Source organism: Parus major, chromosome 5 (genome assembly GCF_001522545.3).
Source record: "Parus major isolate Abel chromosome 5, Parus_major1.1, whole genome shotgun sequence".
Classification (NCBI taxonomy): Eukaryota; Metazoa; Chordata; class Aves; order Passeriformes; family Paridae; genus Parus; species Parus major.
In genome coordinates, this window is record NC_031774.1 from 51,690,433 (window position 1) to 51,715,127 (window position 24,695).

Sequence of the window (24,695 nt, forward strand, 5' to 3'; positions counted from 1 at the left end):
GTTAAGAAAAGAGAAAATACATATACTGGCCAACTCTACCAGTGCTTACTGCCAAGATTAGATCCTGATTCTGGAGCACTTTGGCTTAGTCTTAAACCCTGACTTCAGCAGTTACTTTCAGAAGAGGTGTGTCTGAGTGCTTGTAAGAGCTGCACCATTAAAGGTTGGGTTGTTACACACAGAGTCAGAGTGGGGTTTGAAACCATGGGTAGAAACAGAACTTTAAACAGCCCTTTGCCCTGCATCATCTGTTGCTGTATGTTGCTTAATTTTTTTTCTAATACTGTGAAAATGTATGTATTTCTTGGTTGCATGATTAGGGACAAGAAGTCTAATGCAGAAAATGGGAAAATGCCTGCCTAACAGTTTGAGAAAATTCTGTAGTGTACAAGTGGATATCTTACTGTAGAATAAAAGGCAATTTTCATGTTTAATTCATAACTCGTTGGCAGACTTCTGGTTTTGAGAAGTTGAAAAACGTGGTGTTCTTGTAAAACCTGTTAAACCACATGTCCCTTTCTTTCTTCTTATTTTTTTTCTCCACTCCATGTCTTCTGAATTGATACTGTGAATTTCTTCAGGTAGTGTTTAGGACACAATAGCTGTGAATCAGAGATGAATGACTGATGGCATCTCCATATGAGATTTTAAAGTCTCTCTTGTCTGTTCCAAAGCTGCACATTCAAAGCATTGTTGATTCACCACTTCTTTCCAGGGAGGTGGATGAGCTCAGTCATGTGGGGCTTAAGGTGTGGGAATTTCAAATGAGATTCTGCAACCCAAAAGTGGTGTCTGCTGAGAAGCCAGGCTCTGGCTCCTGTCTGCTTTGTGGGAAATACAAACTGCAGACTCTGTTTTTGAAAAGAGAGTCTTTGTTAGCCTGTCCTTTCCAAAAAAATGTCTCTCTGCTCCAACTTTTAGGCAGTTTGCATCCAGCTGCTGCCATCTGTGCTGCTGCTGTCCATATATATATATGTATATGCTTTTGTGAATTGGTTTACTTTTAAATGAAAAGTGGTCTGTGCCCGTAATAATCCAAGATATTGGACTAAATCTCAATCTGTGAAAAATGCAGGCATTTTACTAATCATTTTTAATCCCGTGTACTGCATTTTTTTAAAGTTACTGAACTGTACCTATTCTAAAATTCTTTGTCTGTTTCATGCAGTACTTGTTTAGTCTTTTTTGTGTAATTTAACTGTTAAATTTAGGCACGGAGAATTGCATGTTATGTTTTGAAAAGTTGGTTCCTCATGAAATTAGGATTAGAACAAAATGTATTTTACTACAGTGAAACTGATCTTAAGACTTGCTCAGAGCACCAGTAAAAAAAAAAAATAAATCACTTTTTTTGGGAAAAGATTAGCCATTCACTGAAGTCAAATGAAATCAAATAATTGTAGAGTATGTCCTTTCTGTTTGTTTCGGTTTTTTTAAATTGGGTTGCCTATTGAAATAGTCTTTGGTAGAAGTTTCACTGTATACTAAATGTATCACACTGTATATTGTATTGGCATGTGCGTGTGGTTTACATGTGTGTATAAACAGAATTAGCACTTGAGATCAGACTGGAGAAAATATACACATGTGTGCTGTATGTTCTGCAAATGGCACACAATACAAACCTGATAACCTCTGCCCTTTATGTTATCATGCAAAGGTCTTTTTGCCAAAACTCACGTTTTTTTCCTATTGCAGTTGAATGCACATTTGTCAGAATGTATTAATGCCCCAAGTACCTGTAGTTTTAAGCGTTATGGCTGCACTTTTCAGGTCAGTATATAACAATTATACTTCCCAATTGATGAAAGTCTGCAAATAGAACCTAATTAATTGACATGAAAGTTCTGGACTTCTCTAGTTTCAGTTAAGAAAATCATCCAGTTGCACCAAGTGAATATACAGGAGATGTTTGCTTTTGCATTTTAAAAATAAACAACATGAAAAGCCCATACATTCCTGTAATGGTTTGGGAGTTCAGTTATTAGGTGTGTCTCGTTGAAATAGGAATATAACACATTTGAAAAACATAGGATAAGAGGAAAGTCTCTTTAATTCTTTGGAAAATAGTCTAGTTAACTTCAGTTGTTTCTATGAAAGCATTTTCTTGAACTAAGTATGTTTATATTTTCTCTCATTTGTGTGTTTTAATATTTTTAATTGAGGTTACACATAGGTTAGCACACTTAAAACATGTATTTTTATGTGCATTAATATATCTGTGTGCACATAGGTATATAATCAAAGCATGAAATTTGTTTTTTTAAAAAAGGTTTAAATTTTAATCCTGGCAATCCCTGCAATATTAAAAGAAATTAACTCAGACCTCAGAGTTCAGTTTCAGTAGTATTATTCAAGTTTCTTCCGATATTCTGCTTCCCTTACCATAAATTCTGGGGAATTTGGATGCTTATGTAATGAAAATATTAGTCAGGACATTTCAGAAACCACTGGGAGCAAACAATGGCATTTATCTGATAGAATGATTAATTTGTTAGCCCATGGCTATTTAAAGAGACAAGGACTCACAAAGGAGCAACACTTCTCAATAGATGATGTCCTGCAGGTATTTCCAGGTTCTTAAATAATGAGCATTCATCTTTTTAAGTGTTAACAGTAATGCTCTTAGTGGTAGAACTGATGATTGCTGTAACCCTGCCCACTGTTATGTCGTACGTATTGCCATTCATTTTATGTATTTATATGTGTGCATATATGTACATATATCCACATATATATTTTTAGTATCTTATATAGAGTACATACCTTGAGGATCATTGAAACCCTTTCAGTTGCTTTGCAGCACTCTATACCATCAAAGCCAACATACTCTGCATTGCAAAGCACTTACTGAAGTAGGCATAATGCAACACGATACAAAAGAAGTAATGTGGTCTGCATCTTATGTACTCTGTATATAATCTATGTGTGTTCTGTAAACTCTTTATATAGTGGTTATTTGTAACAGCACTTATAGGTTGTGCAGAGGCAGCAGATCTGAATATCCCAGAACAATCATGGTAACATCTTAAACATGACAAAACAGGCATTGTAATAACTCTCAGCGTAGTTTATAAAGCTGGCAGTTTCCAGTGATGATAAACTTATCCTTAATATTTGTCTTTAATATTCAGCTGAAGGAAAATGTAGTGCTTATGAAGCTGTTCATGAAATAGAGCAGAAGTTTTAAATTACAGTTAGTGGAATTTGAAGTTTCAGATTTTATATGACTCAAGGGTTTTATTGTGCTTTGTTTAATTCTAAGCTGCACAAAGGACTCTAAAATACAATTCATTTTGTAAATCTTGTTCATCTTTACTGTTTGAGTTATCAAGCACACTGGATGGAGATACGTAGCAGTTGTATAAAACACTTGCTGTATTAAATGTATTCCTGATTTTTGTAAGTTCCCCAGTAGATTTCCCTCCTCTCTACAGTTCTGCAACAAGCACCTGTGAACCAAAATATGTAGTGTTGGTTCGATGTCTTTATATACTCTTTCTTTGTAGGTTTAAAAGAAGTGGAATTGGCTAAAATGTATAAATTCTTTGTTGTCACAGGGAACAAACCAACAAATTAAAGCACATGAAGCCAGCTCAGCAGTGCAGCATGTTAACTTATTGAAAGAGTGGAGCAATGCTCTAGAAAATAAGGTATATCTTCTACTCACTTCTAATTTTCATTGACTTCTTTAAATTATATAAAAGTACTGGAAGAAGCGCTTTTTTCCTGTTTCACAGCTGTTCAACATTACAGCTAAAGCACTAGTAGGCTTCAAAAGCTATCAGGCCATTTAGCAGCTCTTTGTGCCTTTGTTATGTAATAAAATGCTGTCAGAAACTTGGCTTTGCAACTCCATGGACAATTTTTCTCATTGATAACTAAAATACACTTTCTTCACATAAATAAACAGTCCAGTATTATATTTCCTCTCTGAGCTGCCTTCTTACAGAACAGAGAGTTCAGAAAGCCATGGCAACACTATGAGCTGTATCTTAACCACCTCATCATTTTTCCTGACATAACTTCAAAAGTGTGTGATAAACTGGTTATGTATTTTATTTCTTTTTGTTCTGGCTCTCCAAACTTAAAGACCTGCACAGTTTAATTAAATTAAATATGCTGTAACTCATAGGCATGATGATGTCTGCTTTAGTGCTAGACCAGCATGCAGTTCATGTTGCAGTGTTTCCTTGGGACTCCAGGTTTTTAAGTTTTTGGGATTTGGGAGATGCTGGGAGTTGTATCAGCTATGATCTTGTGAATAAGCTTGAATGACTTTACCATGTGTTCTGTGAATAAAATCCAGGGCTTTGATTTAAAAAATACAAAACTTCAGAACAAATTACTGTTTTCTTAAATCCTTTTGAAAAAGTTTTACATAGACATCAGACTGATGTTTCTGTGTTTCTAGGGGGAAGAAGATCCCATAATTTCCAAAGTATTCTACAAATGCAGGCACAAGAGTCAGGAGCCCCTTCAGACTTTTCTCAAATGAGTTCACAAGTAGCAATTCCAGTGTAAGCTCAGTGGCACTTAGGATGTGATTTCTGTCATCTCAGAGCTTGAAAGATCACAAGCTAGAGTTTAGCAAACTGTCTAGAAAGCACTTTCCTGTCTTGGCCTACAGACTTGGGTCTCCAGCAAGGTCATGCAGCTGCTGGAAGTGTAGTTTTAAAGCAGACATTAACTGGAACAGCGTAATATGTCTTGTGCCCCAGCAGGTTTATTCCTGAACTCCTTGGTTTTGAGCTTGAAGCCTCTTCAGCAAGCCATTGACCCTGGGTGAGGTCTAATACAGGGTTTTTTAGATGGAATTTTTTTACATGTATAGGTAGGTCTTAGTTTGACGATCCATAACATTACTTAAGTTTGCTTTTGCATGTGAAACTTTGTCAGTGGAGAAATTTTACATTTTTCAGTTTAGAGAGATACAGATTCATATCCTTAGTTCGTTTTTCATTAGTCTGATTAAAACTACGCAATTTATTTCACATCACAGGAAAAAACCCACGTTCTCTAACTTGCAGAATAGATCATGTTCTGCCTTTTGTCAGTGTCCTGAAAGGTGCTTTGTCATTTAAAAAATGCCCAGCAGTTCTATGTTTGTCTCTTACAGACCTTAGAGACTATACACTTTACTACTGTTTTATGTTTGACTTTCGTTTCAGTTTTCATTTAGGACATAACTGCTTATCATTGTATGTCCATTTTTTTTCTTTTTACTTCCTGCTTTGTAGACTTCTTCCTATTCATAATAAAGAGTTGAATCACTGGAAATCCCAAACCAGTGCCAAGTTACCAGAATAGCTAACCACATGTCATATGTCAGTGACTTTATTCTAGGGAAGGGTTACAAAATGATTTGTAACTTCATTGCTGTGCCCTTCTTTGAGGAAAAAATTAATGAATGCACTGAAGAACAACAGTGCAAAGTCGACTTGGCTGATGGGTATCTCAGAAATCTTAGCCATGCTGAAGTCAGTGGAAGTCTTCTTAGTTTGTATAGTGTCAAGATTTCATTTGGGATTCTCTGGTACATCTGCAGGGGAAAGGAGAAGTTGTCTTCTCCCAGTCACCACATTCTTTAACAGTGCATGTGGAGTAGGCAAACTGGAAATCTTCAGAGCTGCAAAGCTTGTGCTAAGTTAGGAGTTTGGTACAGGTGGCAGAGTAGTAAGAGAAAGTCAGATGTAAAATCTTGAATCAGAACTTTGTGGGGGGAATTAAAATTCAGTGCTTTTTTTCCCCTCTGTGATGGTGTTCTGCAGACTGAACTCCCACAGTTTTGTAATGTTGGAAATAATCAGTTAAACATAATTTTGTGGCTTCATCACATTCTTACAGAAAACTGGCATCAACTGTTTTTTTTCTTTATAATATGAGACTTAAATATGGGACCTGTTTGAATACAGTTTCTTGTGGCATAATGCTTTTTCCATTCTTTTTTAGTAAGCAACAATAAACAGCAGCTTAATTTGCAAAATTGCTGAATAAGAGCATGCTTTTTCCTAGGAATATTTCAAATATGCCAACTAAGTAAAGGAAGATTATGTAATTTGTAATTAGATGCTGTGTTTCCTTTACCCTTTTTTACACTAAAGTTCCAAAGACTTATGGTGAAACTATAGTTGGGAAACTATTTAGTGTTAATTTTTAATTTTTTTTTAATTCACAAATCACAGCCGAATTACAGTTGCTGACCTAGCAATGACAGTTCTGTATGATTAAGGACTGCAGGACATAATTCTGTTTTTCTTGTATTCTGTAAAGCTACGTGGAAAATCTCAGTACAAGACAGGGCCACATTTTATAACTTACATAAAAATGGAAATGCAATGCTTAGTGACCCAGAGCTTAACTGCCTTGTGATTGGGAGGCCTGGGGAGGAAACAGTGAGAAAAGGGAAATGCAAAGATCACAATTAAATAAAGAACTCTGATTCATTAAGGAAATGGAGGATGCAAACAAAATGAAGCTTCCACACAGCAAATCTTAAATATCTGGGAGGCAGAGGTACTGGTTTAAATTTAAGCTTGTTCTTGAAAATTTTTTCTAGTACCTAGGCATGCATTCCTTCAGCCTCAATATTGCTTCTCTCTCTGCACTGACATACTTGGCTTTGTCTCATTTCTGTTGAGTTTCTTCTGCCAGTTTTTCCATGTATAAAGTGCAGAACCAACCTATGTGTGTATATGCACACATACTGTACTGTACCATATTGAAAAGTAGATACCCACACACACATTATTGTATCTCTGTATTTTCGGGCCCCTGCCTAATGAACTTGCTGAATGCCTGTGGGCTTTGGCAGTCCTTTGTCTAGTTTGGGCTGGTTCAGAGATTTGAGATTAATTACCTTGTCAAACAGACTGGGTTCTGCTAGGAATGCAGTGACACATAATGGATTTGATGATGGTGTCTGATTGGAGGGCAGTTAGGGCGATGCAGTACAGCATTGGCACCCACATCAGAGGTGAAGATAGCTTAACCTCAAACTAGTACCTGTAATAGAGGCCAGGGAGAATTTTTTTGACATCCAAGTAATTGGTCTTGATGTGAAACATTTATCAAGAATTTTTTGGGTCTGAAATGGTGCTGCGTCATATCCGTATAAAGATCTATCTGTGGAATAGTCAGGGCATGTCCAAACATCATCTTGTGCCAAGTGTTTGTTTTCTACGTTTTTGCTGCTGAATGATCTTGCCTGGGGAAAAACTACATTTCTCAATAAAGTAATGCACCACCACCAAGCAGCCCCCTTCTCCAAAGCGCATTAATGAACAAGCATTAAGCAGTGTGACAGAAAATATTTACTGTATTACTTTCCTCCCCAAGGATATATATAATAAGGTATTCTTTTAACAAGTCTCATGTTTTAAAAACAGAATGAGTCACTAATGAATAAATTCATAAAATGTCAGTTCAGAGAGAGAATAGAATTCACAGCCTTTAGTTCTTTGGTCTTTTCTACTAGTAGGCACCATTGGATTGTCCTTCAAATGCATGGATCCCTTCTGTATTCACTCATTTCAAGAGTTTTCATGGCCATCACATTCTTTTAAGTCAAATCAATCCCATGCAGATGTTTTTCCTTAAATTTGCTATAGATCAGGACAGATTGGCATAGGTGAAGATTACTGTTCCCTGATCCAACCAACTCAGTTTGTCTCTGGTGTCCCTTCTGTGCAGGGCTCAAGTTCTTAATGCCAATTTAGAAGTTAGAATTAGGTTGTTCTAAACTCCAAGCAACTCCCAAGTCAGTTGGTGGAAACCAGGAAACCAAGCCATTAAACAAGAAGTGAATAAAGAAAATGTTACATTTAGACACAAATTCTTTGCTGGGTTACTGTCCCATCTGCATTTTCTTAAGCCAAAGTTGTACCAATGCTATACATTGGAAGTGCAAAAATAGCTATCAGAAGGTTGGGGTTTATTTATTTGTTTGTTTGTTTATTTGCTAGACATGGAGAGAAATTTTATGAGGATCTTATCCCTTTCATGTGCTTAAGATAGTTTTAAACTAACAAAGTTATAGGTATTTTAATAAACTTTGGCAGGAGTAATTGTAGAATTTTTTCCAGGTGGCCTTGCTCCAGAATGAAAGTTTGGAAAAGAACAAGAGTATACAAACTTTACATAATCAGATTTGTAGCTTTGAAATAGAAATTGAAAGACAGAAGGAAATGCTGCGGAATAATGAATCTAAAATACTTCATTTACAGGTAAGAAATATAGAATCTCCCCATTAAAGCAGAAATGGTAGTAGCTTCTGTTCTGTGCCTTTATACTTGTGAAGTGAGGTGGTCTAGTTAAAAAGTGGGAGGGAGATATTTTACATTGCTAGAGAGCCATTCTGTTGGTTTTTTTCTTCTGGTTTGTTGTGTTTAACTGGGTAAGATACTTCACTAAAACACTGCAATTGCCTAGCCCATGTTAAAACAAAAAAACCCAAAGTCTTTAAGAAGGGAAAGGGTGGAAAACAAAATTGAAATATTAATGAAGAATAATCATACTTTTTTTTTTTTTACTTGGAAAAAAACTACTTAAGGCAGTCCTGCTGAAGGGCAAGGTTAGCACCTTAAAATTGTCAAGTATTATGTATATTTCTTTTTTACTTGCTGGTATTAAAATATATATATGAATCATGAGTGAGATCAGTCTGGTGTGGATTTAATTCAAACATAGCATAATGCATTGAATACACTTCTTGAAATTCCACATTTCTGTTGTCCTTCTGAGGAAAATTTTATCTAGTTATTCCTTTGCTCGTAGGTCTGAGTTTCATGTTCTGTGTTTCGAATGCCTGGCCACAAGCCAGCATGAAACTAGAAATCCTCTGGATGTCCTGGCACGGTGGTTATCCCAGGCTGAAATTCCTTGCTTTGTATTCACAGCTGACTTGGAATGTGGGAATTTGCATTAGCTTGCATGATAGTAACCACAGTTAGAGAAGCCTCAGGAGATATTTAGCAAGCAGTTGTGGCGGTATCATTTACACATTAATGTAGTATGTCTGCTGCTGGAATATCAGATATCTGTTATAGCATCCACCTTAAAGGAATGTAAATAAAATTATCTTTTTCACTCACTATTCATGTATAAACTGCAAATGTTGATAAGAAAGATAACAATATCCAAACCAGTGTGTGGCTAAAATTCAAAGGGTGGCACATTCAGGAGTTCAGAGCCTGGAGACCCTTGATGATGGTTTATAAGGAAAACTTCAAGTTTGGCAACTGCAGCATTTTTCCTTATAGCAGTAATTTCTTCCCATGGCCTGCCCACTTAGTAACCAGCTCAGCCTGCCTTAGTCATTGTTACTTGTCTGATGATAGTCTGGGATATGGCTGCCTGCTTGCAATATTGCATTCTGACACTGGGGAGCTAATCCTTGTATGTACTGATATTGCTGATTGAATCTACCAGGAGGTAAGTTAATTTGTAAGCCTGGAGTTCTTACACATGCTGTCTCAATGGCCAGCAATGAGAGTGGAAATGGAAAAACCACAGAGCAGAGTTTTTCATTATTGTCTTAAATGACAGACTGCAATATCTTTTTCCTCGAGCTGTAAGTGTTAGCAAAATCAATTTTCAAATGGATGGTTTAGGAAAAAAGAAAACCCCAAACCACTACAAAGCAGCAGATTCCAACCGGTGGCTTTGTGGTGGTAATAAGCACTGGAGAAAATGTTTTGCTCTTTTTTCTTTTTCTTTTTTTTTCCTTTTTTTTTTCCTCTTCTTTTTTTATTTTTTTTCCTCCTACTCTTTAGTTCCTCTTGCCAGTTATTTCAATTTAGTTATTTCAAGCCAAACTGTACTTCAAAGATATTTCCACCTGATTCCTTCCACTTAGCAGAATTTCCTGGTTCAGTCTGATTAGTAAGGGTATCCTGGAAACACACCTCCATTTATTTTTTCCTGGACAACTTGATCAGCCTCCTTCTGTTGCCCAGCAGGAGTGGAAGGAATGAGTTACCTTCTGTGAGCCGTTCTTTGCTGGCTTGTGTTGAGCAGCCGTGGTGCCACGGTGTAGCCACAGATACTGCACTAAGCAGTTCAGGTCTGGGCAAGGTGTGTTTGCTTAGTCCTCCAAGAGCTACAAATGCTACTGGTGTCCAGTACAGTCCCAGTATTGGCTGCCAGGTGACATTTTTTGGCTGGGGAGTGGCAGCAGCATCACTGAGCATCATCTGCTATGTGAAGGGTCTGACACAACTGCTGTAAATGCATCAAGGGATTCTGGGCACTGGCAGGAACCTCAGCCTAGGGAGATTTTGTTTTCAGATGAGTTTTCTACATATTAGTCTCTAGGGATAAAGTGTTTTTACCAAGGGGGTGTGATACTTTTTTTGGCTGCTGTCAGAACTTTCACATGCAGTGTCCAGTCTTTCATATGGAAATGGAAGCATGTGAGTAAGCCCATTGTAAGGGGAGTGGGGACGTGAGGTACTGAGGGACAAAAGAAACAGTGGCCTACAGGAACATAAAATGATTTGATGAGTAATATGTTCCTTCAGAGGAGAAGGACACATGATTTCTTTTCCAAGTCAAGCAGTACCTTTTCTAGTCTGTTCTTCAGCTTTTCAGTTTCGCCCTATCAGTTGCAATGGAAAGGTCATTACAGCTCTTCAATTCCTCATGACATTTTCTGAAATTCTTTCAGTAAGTATAGTGCTAAAATTATGGAAGTTGTTAGAAATACTAAACAAAACCCTATACATGAAGATCAACATCAAAAGAAACTCACAATGGTTTGCCAAGCACATAACTCGGGATTAATGATCCAGAGAGGTCATTGCTAGAGCGAAAAGTGCATGCAGAAAATTGATATCTACTTGAAAATTTATGAGTACAGTGTGAGACATCTGTGTGCTTTCTGATGGAATAATTAGAGTGAAAATCTCCACTGCTGCATTAAATTCAGATTTAGTACATCAGTATCTCCCAGCAGGAGGGAGGTTGAATCCCTGTAGGGTAAAAAGATAGAGATCCCACTGCTTTTTAAAAATTAAATAGAAGACTTATTTCTGATTATTTTATATCTCTTGAATTCTCATGTCAAGGTACAGTAGATAAAAATGATACACATTTGCCAGTGTGAAGCAGAAACAGCTAAACCAGAATTGGTTATGCATGTCCAAAGGTGGAATGTTGCACAGGTTGATGGAGAGAAGTGGGTCCCTAATAACAACTTTGGGTAAACTTCTCCCAAGAGAACGGCTTACAATTCTTCTGCATGTTTAACACCTCCCCAGTTCATGTAAAAATGTGATAATTTATTTTGTTTGATGCTGTGTTAACCCAAAGGAGGTGCAGGCTGTGAGGCACTGTGCAAATGCCAGCCATGTTACTGTTCCTGCCTTGAAGAGTTCATGTTTGGTATGAGTAAAGGAAAAATATCAGACTTGGGCATATTTTGAGTTACTTTTGCACATTAACTGTGAACTAGTGGCCAAATCCTTTTGGTTCTGCTCTCACAACATGCATTCAGGCCGTGCTGGGGTATGTTTCCATAGATATATAGATATAGATATATATATATGGCTAACAGCCCTTCCCTGCTCTATTGTCTGATTACCATCAGCCCAAGTGAGGGGCTGTGACTGTGTTGGTAGGTGATGTTTTTTAAGTCCAGGAAAGCTGCTTCATATATTTACTGGGCCCATACCCCTGGCATTTATGATGCAGTGCACAGCTTTCCTTCACAAAGCACCAATTCTGGAAATGAGAGATACATAACTTGTTTTAAAACATGAATATAGAAATAACTAGTTAATCCTGAAATACGTTACATTGCTCAATGGTTTTGAGACAAAAAATAAGATTTTGCTAGCTGGCTCATCAAATTGACAACCTTCAATTAATGGTTACAGACTTTGAGTATAACTGAAACCACGTGATTAAAAGCAAATGGCTCAAAGGGGAAATGGAGGTTGTATGAGGCAGAAGGGTTTTCCCCATCAGTGGGGAACACTGAATCCACATGGCCAACCAGAAGGCAAATGCAAAATAAATTTTATTTTATTGTTTTGTGCTCAACTGCCACTTTGTTTTTGTGAAGAAATGAAAAATCATGTTTATATTTGTTGGCTCTATATGATGATAAACTATAAAGCTGTAAAGTTAGATTCGGAATTTAACTGTAGGTGGTAGCAAAAGTAGTTTCTTCTCTCAGATATTTTTGTTATCATTTGAACTTCACAACTGATTATAGGGTTCTGGCTAAAATTCCTGCTAGTCCAAATTAGCTGTGATAATGTGAAGTGCTGTGTATTTCTTGCATCAGATTTGAGGTAGACTGGAAATATGTTCTTGATATCCGTAATGTACCAAGGTGCTTGCAATGTCCCTCTTTCAGAGAATACTGGCCTTTCTGTCTATTTCTTTCTGGAGTGTTACATTTCATGCCTTTCCAAAACCAGCTGGGCTATATTTTCCTTTTTCTTTAAAAGACTCAACAGAAAATACCTTCAAAATGTGTGGGTTGTTGAGTTTAGGAAGTAAGGGTGGGAATTTCAAAGATGCTTAAGGGGACATTTTGCTTACATTCTTGAGGGCTTCTGATACAGTTATGGGCACATAATAACTCAGGCTTTGATGATTGATTTAAGTGATCTGGGAGCTTGCACATGTGTGTACTTGTGTTCCATGTGTGCAAGAATAATGGTGTTTTCCTGGAGGTGTAAGTTTTTTTGCTGTAAACCAATATAAACCTATGCACATGGGCAGCCATCTGATCCACACCACAGGAAGTTGTGCCCATATTTTGTTGCTGAAGTACTGTCACATGAAAGCAAACAAGTATCAGCCCATAATACCAATATGGAGACATTCAGAAAATTGTTCTTACACTGAAAGGTTTAAAAAAAAAAATCAAATTACCTTAGACAGTGGTTACACACTAACAAGTCCCTTTTTTAAAATAAAGCTATTGCTAATTTTGATAGTGCTCTACCTATGCAGTACTAAATATTTTGTGTTTCATAAATACCTGGGCTATTCTTTTAAATTTTCATGGTTTGTGTTATTAAAACACAATAGACATAAGCAAAACTTGTTTATATTGGAATTCAGTGTTATTACTAACAAATAATTAAGTCTTTGTTTAATTTGCATAAAAGAATGTCTTTGTGTTATTTTAACTCATATGCTATTATTTTATAAAGCGAGTGATAGACAGTCAAGCAGAGAAACTGAAAGAACTGGACAAAGAAATCCGTCCCTTCCGGCAGAACTGGGAGGAGGCTGACAGCATGAAGAGCAGTGTGGAATCCCTCCAGAACAGAGTGACTGAGCTGGAAAGTGTTGATAAAACTGCAGGGCAAGGAGCTCGGAATACAAGTGAGTGTGAGCACAATGGGCTGAGGTGGTGTTGAGAGGAAAACAGTGTCCCTTGAGTGGCATTCCCATTGTGACTTTTATATGGAAACATCAATAATGATTCTTCTGATTTTTGAATAGGAGATTGTGCATTTCATTTGTTGATGATGTGGCATTGCTTCTGTGCTTTATCTTAGGCTTGATTCTTGTCTTCTACTTTGTTTTATTGACTCTTGTCTTGACTGTATTGTTAGCTCATTAAAAACAGTTTCTCAATTGATCTTTGATAGCTAATAGCTTTCAGCAACTTCTTTAAATCTAGTCTTGGTATATTGACATTTTCTACTACTCTTCTCCCCTGTGAATGGATCAGAATGGTTTTCCACCTGGAAACACCCATCCTGGTTCTGTTGCAGGTGTAGACATCCTAAGAAAACTGAAATCTGCTTAAGAATAAGGTTGTTGTGCTTCTGTGTAAAGACTGGAATTCAGCAGGACAGTGTAGATCATATGCAAGTGTTTAAATGATTATGACAGAGAACATTTAAATAGACCTATATAAGATAAACCTACCTTATGAATTCATCTGCGTCTCAGTACTGTGTGTTAGCCAATTTTGCCAGTAAGAAAACAGAAGAGTAACATGAAAAGGAAAGGGGGCACAGAAAACATAGTCCTCCCTCCAAACTAAATAAATGACCATATAATAGGGGTCTAAGCTTGAATTTTTTGGCTTTTTTTATGAAGAACTTTAGACATTGTAACAGCACTGTACTTCTGAGACAAATAGTATCTAAAAAGAATGTTTTGGATTACCAGGAATGCTTCTGAATTTCAGAGGGATTACATAGGATGTAATAGGAGGCTTCCAAGGTCTTACCTGCTAAATAGCAATCTGCAGCATTGCTACCAGATCTGCTTTTAAAAAATGGAAGCCTCTAGTTATACTGTTTAATGACCAGGAAAAATCTGTTAAATGATTTGAATATTTGACTTTTACTGCACATTTGATTAACATCCACGTTTGTTAAAATCCCAGCTAACCTAGATACCAGCCAGCAAATTAGAGCCTGTAGAAATTGCTTCATCAGTGGCCAAATGCACTTTGGTTGTCGAGGAGGAAAGTGTTTTCATACACAGCACTGGTGATTGATTTTTACAGTCTTTAGTAAAAAGCAGGGTTTCTCACCCCTATCCTTTCTGTTTCTGCCAGGCCTGCTGGAGACCCAGCTGAGCAGGCATGATCAGATGCTGAGCGTTCACGACATTCGGCTGGCTGACATGGACCTCCGCTTCCAGGTTCTAGAAACTGCAAGTTACAACGGAGTGCTGATTTGGAAAATCCGAGATTATAAACGGCGGAAGCAAGAAGCAGTCATGGGGAAGACTCTGTCCTTGTACAGCCAACCCTTTTATACTGGATACTTTGGCTACAAGATGTGTGCCAGAGTTTACCTGAACGGAGATGGCATGGGAAAGGGGACGCACTTGTCTCTGTTTTTTGTCATAATGCGTGGAGAATACGACGCTTTGCTTCCTTGGCCCTTCAAACAGAAAGTGACTCTCATGCTCATGGATCAGGGACCGTCTCGACGTCACTTGGGAGATGCTTTCAAGCCAGATCCAAACAGCAGCAGTTTCAAGAAGCCAACTGGAGAAATGAACATTGCATCTGGCTGCCCAGTCTTTGTGGCTCAAACTGTTCTAGAGAATGGAACGTATATTAAAGATGATACTATTTTTATTAAAGTCATAGTGGATACATCGGATCTACCAGACCCCTGACATACACTGGGGGAGGCGGATTAAACAGAAGGCAACTCCGTTTGGGGGTTTTATATCAGTTTGTCTTCAATCAGAGGTCCTAAAGCTCACAGAACCACCTTGTGGAACAGATGGAAGAGTTTGAAGGCATAACTGCGTAGGGTCCAATTGCGAAAGTAGCAACACATTAAGAAATCATACCATGGTATATTTTTTAATAGAACTAGCAACACTTGAGCTCTGAAGAATCACTTACCCTTCATCAGGGAAGTGATTATGGTCAGAGAGGATTTTTTTAACTTATTAATGATCTAGTCAATTGGAGGTGAAAAGACATATACAGTATGTGCTGAATCAATTACTGACTTTTATTTCTCTTAAGCTAGAATACAAGAAAAACCCTTCACATGTGGGCTAGCTGGAAATTGTCAGCATGTTAAAAGAAGATGAAGTAATGTTACAATTATGATATTCTTTGAAAAACTGAGGTGCAATCTTGTCTGAAATATAGTATATTGTCTTTTTAAGGCCTCATCTGGTCTCTGTTTTAATAATTACTTTGTCAGAAGATCTTGGAAAAGTATCCATGTCTTCTCAAAAGTATCTGAATCAAAATCATATTTTTATTTAAAGTTCTATTGTTACAAAAAACATTTTATTTTAAAACTGTTGATAGACTGATATTTCTTGGAAGAAAAAAATAGAAGATATCAAACACTGGTTATCACTTGTGATAGGAAAAAAAAACTATTCAATTCTGTTATTTCTCTTTAGAAATGTAAACCTACAATATATGTCGTAGTTAATGACACTACTTCAAAATTAAGGAAAAATCACTCATGGATGCTGTGCATCATTATCAGATTTATAATTGTTTTCACCCTAAAATAGGGCATTTGTTGAACTTTGGAGTTCTAAACGGAATCCTGTACATTTTTTAAAGTTCTGCCCCATGCTTTCCAATCAAGCTATATATGTTGCACATTATGCTGTCAGCAGTATATAGTATTTTCAGTATTGGGGAGGAGGATTAGTGCTGAAAAAAGCCTCTATGTTTGTTCTGTACTAGCAGCCATTGCTTCAAGACAAACCAGCAATGTCCTAATACAGTGATGGTGGCTTGCATGCATACATGTGCCTTAGATGTGCTGTGCTGCTTATAAACCATAGCTTTTTATTCAGATTAATTCTGATATCTGAAATGGTAGTTTAATTGGACTTCAGGCATAATGTTTAGCCTTGTCTTCAGAGCCCTTAGGTACCTTGCAATGTATGAAAGAGAAGCCAGAGCCCACTCCTTTGGCTTCTGCAGCTTCTATGACTTGGCCATGGTGGAATCCATCCTACTGAGGTGCCAAAACGTTATGCTCAGTGCTCCTATGGAGCTTGGACTAGACAGACTCCATGGCCACTGTGAAGGCAGGTGACATTTTTCCTCTAATGCCTGTGGCTGTAAGGTGGCATCACTTGAAATAAATCCATCTGAGAACTCTGGGGCTGTGAATATGGATGCTTGTGGCAGCTTCTCATAGCAGACAAGCATCCTAATGGGGAATGCATGGGCTTCTTTCTTGTAGCAGCCTGAACTGCAGTGGAAAGCATTTGCTAGCCCTGAAACATGCTGACTGCAACCTGCTGTGTTCATCTGCTTCTATTTAATAGCCTGTGACAAGCAAGTCCAGAGACACAGCCTGACTGTGGTGCTCTTTAAAATCCTGCTTAAGCAGAGCGGGCTTGCACCACTGTGCTTTCAGCCTTCGTGGGCTTGAAAAAAACTATTGCATCTCAGCCTTTAATGTCAGGCTGTATCAGTTTTCTGCTTTTTCGAGGCATAGTCACAATTTTTGTCTAAGGTGCAGTTGAATTCATGCCTTTGTATTTCAGCTTGTCTTTGCTGTTGTCTTTTTTGGCTGTGCCTTCACACACAGTGCCTGCAAGAAGTATTTATGGATATACAATGCATGCTAAGTGGTCTTCATGGGTTTTCCAGGCACCTGCTAGAATACTGCCTGCTGCTGACTGTCCTGACCGTCGGCAGCAACTTGTCTTCCTTTTCTTGCCTTCCATTGTCCGGGTACTGTACTCCCTCTATGGTACGTGGCTGTCAACAGGTGCAAGCTCAAATGTGGAGGCACCTGCTAGCATTTAATTTCTAGCACGGAAGGAGGATGTTCTGCACAAGAGATAAATATCTATAGATATACCTGCATCTATATCTCTAGATATAATTGTATGGCACTTGCAGTTTTATGCAGGCTGCATAAGTAAACCCATCACTTACGCTTTAGGGCGAAGGTTCGCTCGACTTGTGTCATTTTAATAATTGTGAATGTAGGCAGCTGAGCTTTTGTGTTTGTGCATCACAGAATTTTACTGAAAACAGGATTCCCAAGTGGAAATGTCCAAAGGACTCTCCTCCCATTGCTAATGCATGTCTTGTAAAATTAAATGAAACCGTTTGGCCATCTCAAAACAGTTTATATCCTGTTTCAATCTGGGACTTGGAGGAGATTTCTAGTATAAGCAGGGCCCAGCATATTCTGCAGATTTGTGACTACAGTTTCCAACTTCTGTGACAGAATTGCGCTTCTAAATCCAAGCTCTTTAAAAAGAGGAGGAATAAAAGCATTTCCAGCCTTGGTGATTGAAAGAGGACTTTGAAACATGCGAATGTGTAAACCAATAGGGAAGTCTTCCTGAGTCTGCACACAGCCTAAACTAGTAGCTTTAAGAGATCTGAATATCTCGTCTTGGTGGGATATTGACTCAGAAACTTCACAGAGAAGTTTAAATATGAACACTGCTAACTATCTAAATGCCGATCACTGTAGCAGAAACATCAGTCACTGTTGTATTTCACAGATCTCTATGCTGCTTTCCACATCTCCCAAGTGCCAAAAGCACCAGCTGCCAGAATCTTCAGCTTCACTTGGGCAGCTTTTATAATGCAGTAATGTGCTATCGATATAAAAATATTTTTGCATATGTGCTTTTTATCACAATTAATAAAATGGAGGCCTACTGCACTTATTTTTTAAAACTACATGAAGCTGCCAGAGAATTTCCAGTTTGCCAACCCTGCGTACTGTGAAATCCAGGATCTTGCTACACAAATTAGACACCGCCTGCTGTGGAATACCTGAAGCCTTGACTGTAACACCCCTTTCTCCGCAGAACTCACAGGCCATCTCTGTAGAGTTCTTACTGTGTACATAGAAATCGGTTTCCTCTGCTTTCCAGCAAGGAGTATGTAGCATTTTGTGAAAACAAGGCCACTGTATATTCTCTAAGTTGAAAGGAAAAGATACCTGGTGCTTTACTCAACACTTTTAAGTTATTTAACTGTTTCTCTCATCGCTGAAATGCCCTTTATCCTTTTTCTCTTTGTTCCTGACTGAGGTATCCAAAGTTTTCTAGGGCCTGTCTGTTTAAAGTGATTGGTGGGACAGCACCCTGCCCCCAAGGTATGCTCTTGAATCCCGGCAAACTCCTGGGGGCTGCCACTATTGCAAGGGAGTCCCAGAGTATTTGTGTTACTTTGAACAGAGTTTGTTCAGTGCAACCATATTGTCCTCTACTTAGTAATTCTTAGGCAGCACATGACTGAAGTCTCTTGCTGGTGTTCTTTCTTCACGGTGACGCTCCAAGTTATGTACAAACCTCTCCCGTTTCCAGCTTCCTGTAGGGAGATTCCAGTGTGTGACAATCTGGATGTTGCCCTTTGCGTGCACTCTTCAGCACAGAGTGCACCTGTTACCTAGTCTTGAATCCTAAACAGGATGAAACCTTTTGGGTGTTTAAAGACCAACCTGCAATTATGATGCATGACCATGTCTGTATTGCTTCTCTGAGCTAATTAACTGGGGTCTTGTTTCAGTTACTGTCTACACGGTACACCTTCAACTGCTGACTTACAATATGCAATGTTGATTTCAGCCTTGTACTGTAAATGTTGTTCTTCACAAAGAGAATGTGCAATAGGAGAAGGGAGTGGTGGGTGGCATACTTTTGATGGAAAAAACACGCTAGATTTTTAAAAATATGGAAAAAAAAAAAAAAGAAATGCAGTTTATTTCCTTTTCTCATGATGGTTTCTACTTGGAAAAGGAAAGATGAAGATATGTGCCTGTTTCTATGCCTGGTGAATTTCTCAAATGCAAAGGTAATAGAGATTTGTGTTAGCTGGGATTTGAGTGTTGAACCCACGAATGTTAGGTTGTGATTGTATCACTTCTGTTTCCTCAGCTTGCCATGATTATGGCTCACTGAGGTGGAGTTTAAAAGCTACCACCTATTTGTATCTGTATTCCATCACCTGGGATAGGCATTTCACCCAACAGTGCAGGGTATATCTGTTGATATTTTGTCTAGTTTTTAAAACTGTGGTGCTCTTTGGTCCAAGACAGAGAAGCGTGTAGGGAGTGACAAGGAAAGTTGCCTGCACTGCAGAAGAGTGAAAAATGTGACTGTAGTATTGATGCCTTTGATATGATTTAACTATGCAAATATACAAATAGGTGAGGGGGGAAATTCTTGGGTTGCATACCTAATCTCTTAGATTTTGCTCTGTAAATTTCTTGTATGTGTGTAGGTACATACATATACACACAGACATGCATGCACATAAATATGCAAAGTCTTTTCTTTATGTAGAAGTGATGAAACAAAACCCTTTCCTCCAAGTTATACTTGATCAATTGGTGCAAATATAACTTGCTGCTGCTAAGGGAGGATCTTGGCTAAGGGCAAACTTTGGTTCATATCTTTCAGGTTTGAACACCTGTATGTAGCAAACACTTGGTTCAGCTTTTCTGAAGACTTTGAATTGTAATTTAGGACACATGTTCTTCTTCATGCTCTGATAATTTGGAGATTCCTGTATATTGAACAACTGCAGTGATGGGCAACTTTTTAATTGCAAATTATTTCCTCTGCTTTGGAACAAAAAATGATAAAAAGCATCTGGACCTCTTCCCTGGAATTCCTGTTCAGTCAATACCTTGATATTCTGGTTGAGCTAGAAGTCAAAGCCACTGCAATAAAAATGATTGGTTTAACAGTTGATTCTGAGAATAGTTTTTAATACTGTGTACAGTGTATAGCAAGTGCTATTTCTCTTCTTTGGAACAAGGAAATCAAGGATGAGATATGATTTGCCCAGAGTCACAAAAGGAGTCTCCTGGAGCTGGGACTGAATGAGAGGTTCCAGTTCCCTGGTATTATCTCTGAATCACGAGGTTTTACTCTTCTAATACATTTGTCCCTTAATGGAACTGGAAAATCAGTTGACATATCCTGAAGACCCACATCAGGACAGTAAGGGCTAGAATTAAACATACAAGCTGTCGTGATTTGGGGTTGCACACACGTGGTGGCCCAGACATGCAGAGTGAAGGCCAGCACAGCATGTCAGTGTGAGTAACAGCAGCAAACACGTGTCCTGCTCTGTTTGTTCAGAATCATCTAACAACACCAGTCTCGTTTGATGCTCCTCTTAACTAAGGAGGGAGAATACCATTGTACAGCAAAGTGGGTTCATCTTTGTTCTACCAGTCAGTGTGACTGACCATTTCTCTCTTGTGAGGCTTTCTCCCTTTTTCTGTAAACCAAAATCTGGAGGGCTTAATTGTTCTTTCTTGCCTCTTAATCCAGGCCTTTGCAGAGAAGCACCAGATAGGAAGGCTGTGGAAAACTTTGGACTGCTGATTCAGGGACATCCTCTTAAGATTTAGAAGAGTAGAGTTATACAACACATAAGGGATCTGACTATTCCTGTTTCTCTTCTAATATATGGTCAAGACTGCAGCTTCTGTCTTCCATTTCATGACGTCAGTGTAGATATTAGGCTGTGTTTTTCCATTATTTTCCCTCCAAGTTAGGATTAGTTCCTTAGGGTTCAAGTAAGTTCTGAATTTCACAGAGAAGCACCTGAACCAAAACCCTGGATTCAAACATCCCAGACTTGATGTTGAACTCAAATCTGGACCCCAACTCTGTGGCTTACTAACCTACCCATTCAGGGAAGGGTTTGTTGTCTCTATGTGGTGTTTGTGTTTTTGGTCCTTTGGAACTAAGCTTTTAATTTGGTTGCCAGTTCTGCAAGGACTTTTTAACTTCTTAGCGATGCCGGTGTTCACACGCTCCATTGCTGGCAGTGCGATGCGTAGTGATAAAATTTGACTCTGTCTAAGGGTTACTGAGATAAACCAGCATTATCATTCGTAAAGGTCATTTTCTTGCATAGTGTTCCGAGCTTTGTATTTGAATATAGCTCGCATCTGAAAGGACACATCTTCCAACTATGACCTGCATCACTGGCAGAGAGTTGTGTAATCTGTACTTGTGGAATGGGAAGGTACAAGCTTCCATCGTTGCTGATGCATCGTGTACTCCACCTACTTTGTTTGTCTTATTGCTGTTGTTCGGTTAATACTTCTTTTTTTTCAGTTTTATAGAAAAAAAAATGGGGAAGTTCAGGATTTTTTCTACAAGGTATAAAACTCCAATGAATTAGTGGTGACTAGAGAGCTGTGAAAAATACCCCATTAGGAGATGATGGGCTAAATGTAGGTCCATTTCTCTTAGACAAGTAGGATAACCTTTAAGATGCATGGAACAACATAATAATCGGGAAAACTGAAGCTTACATTTGTTTCCAAGAAATTCTGTGAGAACTATCTATGGAAAAGACATCAGTGATTGAGAATAATGTACAAATTAATGTGTTTGAAACTTGTGTATCCATTTCTTTAATCTCATACTCTTCAGTGAACGGTACACTTGTGTTCAGTTTTATGATCAAAAACAAAGACCAAAGAAGGCCAGCCTCATTTGATTGTGTATATTCTGCCTGTCTTAATTATCAATAGCTGTAAGGATACAGTGCAAGTGATCTGGTAACCAGTGGTTCTCGTCCTTTTCTTTTAGGGGGAAAAACAATTTTAAAATGTATAATTTATTGCTCAGCAATAACCATGTTGTTAAAATAATAATAAAAAAAAATTAATTAGCAACATGTCTTAATTTCCCAATAGCATTATTATATGTTGTATTTCAGTTTACTGTATATTGTGTTTTTGTATTTATTTGTGTTTGGAGGTCTTGCTATGTCTTTTTGTGTTTAAATGCTAATAAACAAGGACAGTGTGTAAGAGTGTAGAATGCTGAACTCTGAAATGCTAAACTGTGTTATTAAAGGAAAAATAAATAAGTAGGAAATCATATTTTTTAAAAAAACTTGGTGTGTTGAATTTGAATGACTACTGTTCACTTGCAGATGGCCAGGGTGCATCCTTCCTCCTCTGTGAGCATGCTGCATGCTGGCTGTTCAGTGCTTTGGGCTCACACACCTGATAGAGCTTTACTGTGGCATTTCCCATCCTCTGCACAGGTAACTTGCCATAAATTCAGTCAGAGTCCTATTTTCCATCTGCTAACTCTGCTGGAATAAACCAGGCGATGGTGTTCATCCTAACATCAGAGTTGAGAGACCTTGTGCAAACAGAGTAGAAATAAATGGGATGGCTTTTCATGCATTTGGGGTACACTGCTTTCCCAGAGAGGTGTGGGAGTGTTGAAGCATAGCTTAAATATTTAAAGATGTATATATCTTAGTTTTTCTTCTCTTGTGTCATTAGTGACTCTTCTCAGCTCAGAACCGCATGGCAGGTGTGTGCTTGAGGTCACAGAACATGATGCAGTCTGTAAAAACGCCAGTCAGTTCTGGAATGAGTGGAGCAATATTTGCACCACATTTCAAATTCAGCCTAGGGATGAAACCCCTGATCCCCTGTGGTGTTGTACGAAGCATGCAACTTCTACTGAGCACCACTGTCGTCCCTCCCACCCCTTTCTTAGTGAAATTGCAGTTTCCCTTCCTTCCCATCACTGCAAGGGTGGAACTGGGTTTAGCAATGTGCTCACACCCAAGACTGCAGTGTCTTGGCAGAAGCCACCGCCACATTGCTGGCACTGCAATGGGAGAACAACCTGGCCAGCCCATCCTGGTGTTTGGAACAGGCAGAGTGAACGTGCTGGGAAGCCACGTTCCATGAAATGGGGACGCCAGGGAAATGGGAAATGCAGGCAGGTGGGCATGGTGAGAGGGGAGGGTGGCTAAGAAGTGCCATCCTCGCCTTGTGCAGGATGTGCTGAAGTAGACGTTGCCTTTGCTGCTGAAAGCAGTCGCTGTATGTGGCTCTGGATGCTCTGACCTCTGCTGTCCTGCTCATCAGCCTTTCCACTCACACTCCCAGTGTTGGCACTTGAGGCTGCACTGCCTGAAGCTCTTCATAGCTCTGCTGTGGAGCATGAAGAAGTGGTGAGCTTCCTTGTCTTAATGAAGTGGGTTACCTTCCAGCAGAGTCCTCTGGAGAGGAGACTCCTCCTCCCAAATTGGGGAGCTTGGTGCTGCTCAGATGTGACACTTCCGTCATTACAAAGCAGCAGGATATGCAGAGAGGAAACAAATTGCTTCAAACGTGAAGGTAAACACTAATTCTCTCCTCACCTCCCTGCTCCTCCTCCCTCGTAATTGAAATGGTACCCTCCCTGGCTCCAGTGAGGCTTTGTAAAAGGTTTCTTCTTCATGCCAGGTCCCAGAAGGTGACCGCCAGCTTTGTGAGGTCCTTTCCCCCTGTGGGCCACCTGGTACTTTAGGTGACACGAGCAGAGTGCCAGCTGTGGGAGCACCAAGCAGCCAGGGAGAGCAGGGTGAGGAGCTCCTGGGCTATGGAGGGTGCTAGCTGACAGGAACGCTGCCAGAGCCTGGACCTGCTGCTAGGGACATCTCTTGGAAGAACTGCAAGGGGTTTTTTTAAAGTTTTTGGGAAGTTTTCCAGAGTTTCAAACCTTGGGTTTGCTTGCTGTCTGGTAAGAAGTCAGAGGTTTTCAAAATGATCGGTCCTGTATATCCATGCTTCCATGTAACCAAGTCCTGGAATTATCTGAGGAATGGGGAAATACCCAGCGATCAAAACAAGTGGTGAAAGAGGTGATTTCCCCCAACCTTCCCCAAAACCAGTTATTTCATGAGTCAGCTGTGTGGCTCCTTCCTGCATGCCTGGATTGAGCCCTGGAGGCTGTTCCTGTCAAGTAATGTGTCTGGCTTGTTGTTTGGCCAAAACAGATGAAAACCCAAGTATCTTCCCTACGCTCCTTGACAAACGTGGCACCTGGGGAGGCTGAGCCCACTCAGATCCCTTGCTCCTTCAAGTGAGTCTTTGGCAGTGAACACTGGACCTGAACACATGCTCTGGTGTGTTCTGTAGGCTCACAAGAATGGGGAATGGCCCACGGCAGGAACTGAATTCCCACTGGCTTGGCTGGCAAACCCAAAAGAGACCTCAGGGACTGACTTCCACCCTGCAGGCTGCACCTTGGCTTAGGCAATGTTTGGGCACAGCTGGTTTGGTTGCAGCTTTTTGGCAGCGTGGCTGTGTGAGTGGAGGTGGGAGCTGTTTGCAGACACTGCTGTGGACACTCTGACTGCTCTGTGCCGACGCAGAAGCTTTGCAGAGATCACATGGATTTCTACCAGGTATTTCTACCTGGCAGGCAGAAGTGACATCTGCCTGGGCATACCCTGTGCCATCAGCCTGCAGGAGCAC

The 24,695-nt window shown here is 39.2% G+C and overlaps 1 protein-coding gene across 17 annotated transcripts in view; it reads left to right on the forward strand.

Annotated features, from left to right (window-relative positions):
* TRAF3 (TNF receptor associated factor 3) overlaps positions 1-22,323 on the forward strand; it is a 69,335-nt gene extending 47,012 nt beyond the window's left edge. For 14 of the 17 annotated variants that reach the window (XM_015631267.2, XM_033514960.1, XM_015631260.3 and 11 more), the window contains 5 exons: positions 1,699-1,773; positions 3,561-3,653; positions 8,085-8,225; positions 13,170-13,344; positions 14,537-22,323. In XM_015631267.2, coding sequence (XP_015486753.1) covers positions 1,699-1,773; positions 3,561-3,653; positions 8,085-8,225; positions 13,170-13,344; positions 14,537-15,108 — 1,056 coding nt within the window. In that variant the 3' untranslated portion in view covers positions 15,109-22,323. The remainder of the gene's footprint in view (positions 1-1,698; positions 1,774-3,560; positions 3,654-8,084; positions 8,226-13,169; positions 13,345-14,536) is intronic. The other 3 variants (XM_015631268.2, XM_015631270.2, XM_015631271.3) reach the window with 3 other exon arrangements.
* The last annotated feature ends 2,372 nt before the right edge of the window (positions 22,324-24,695 follow it).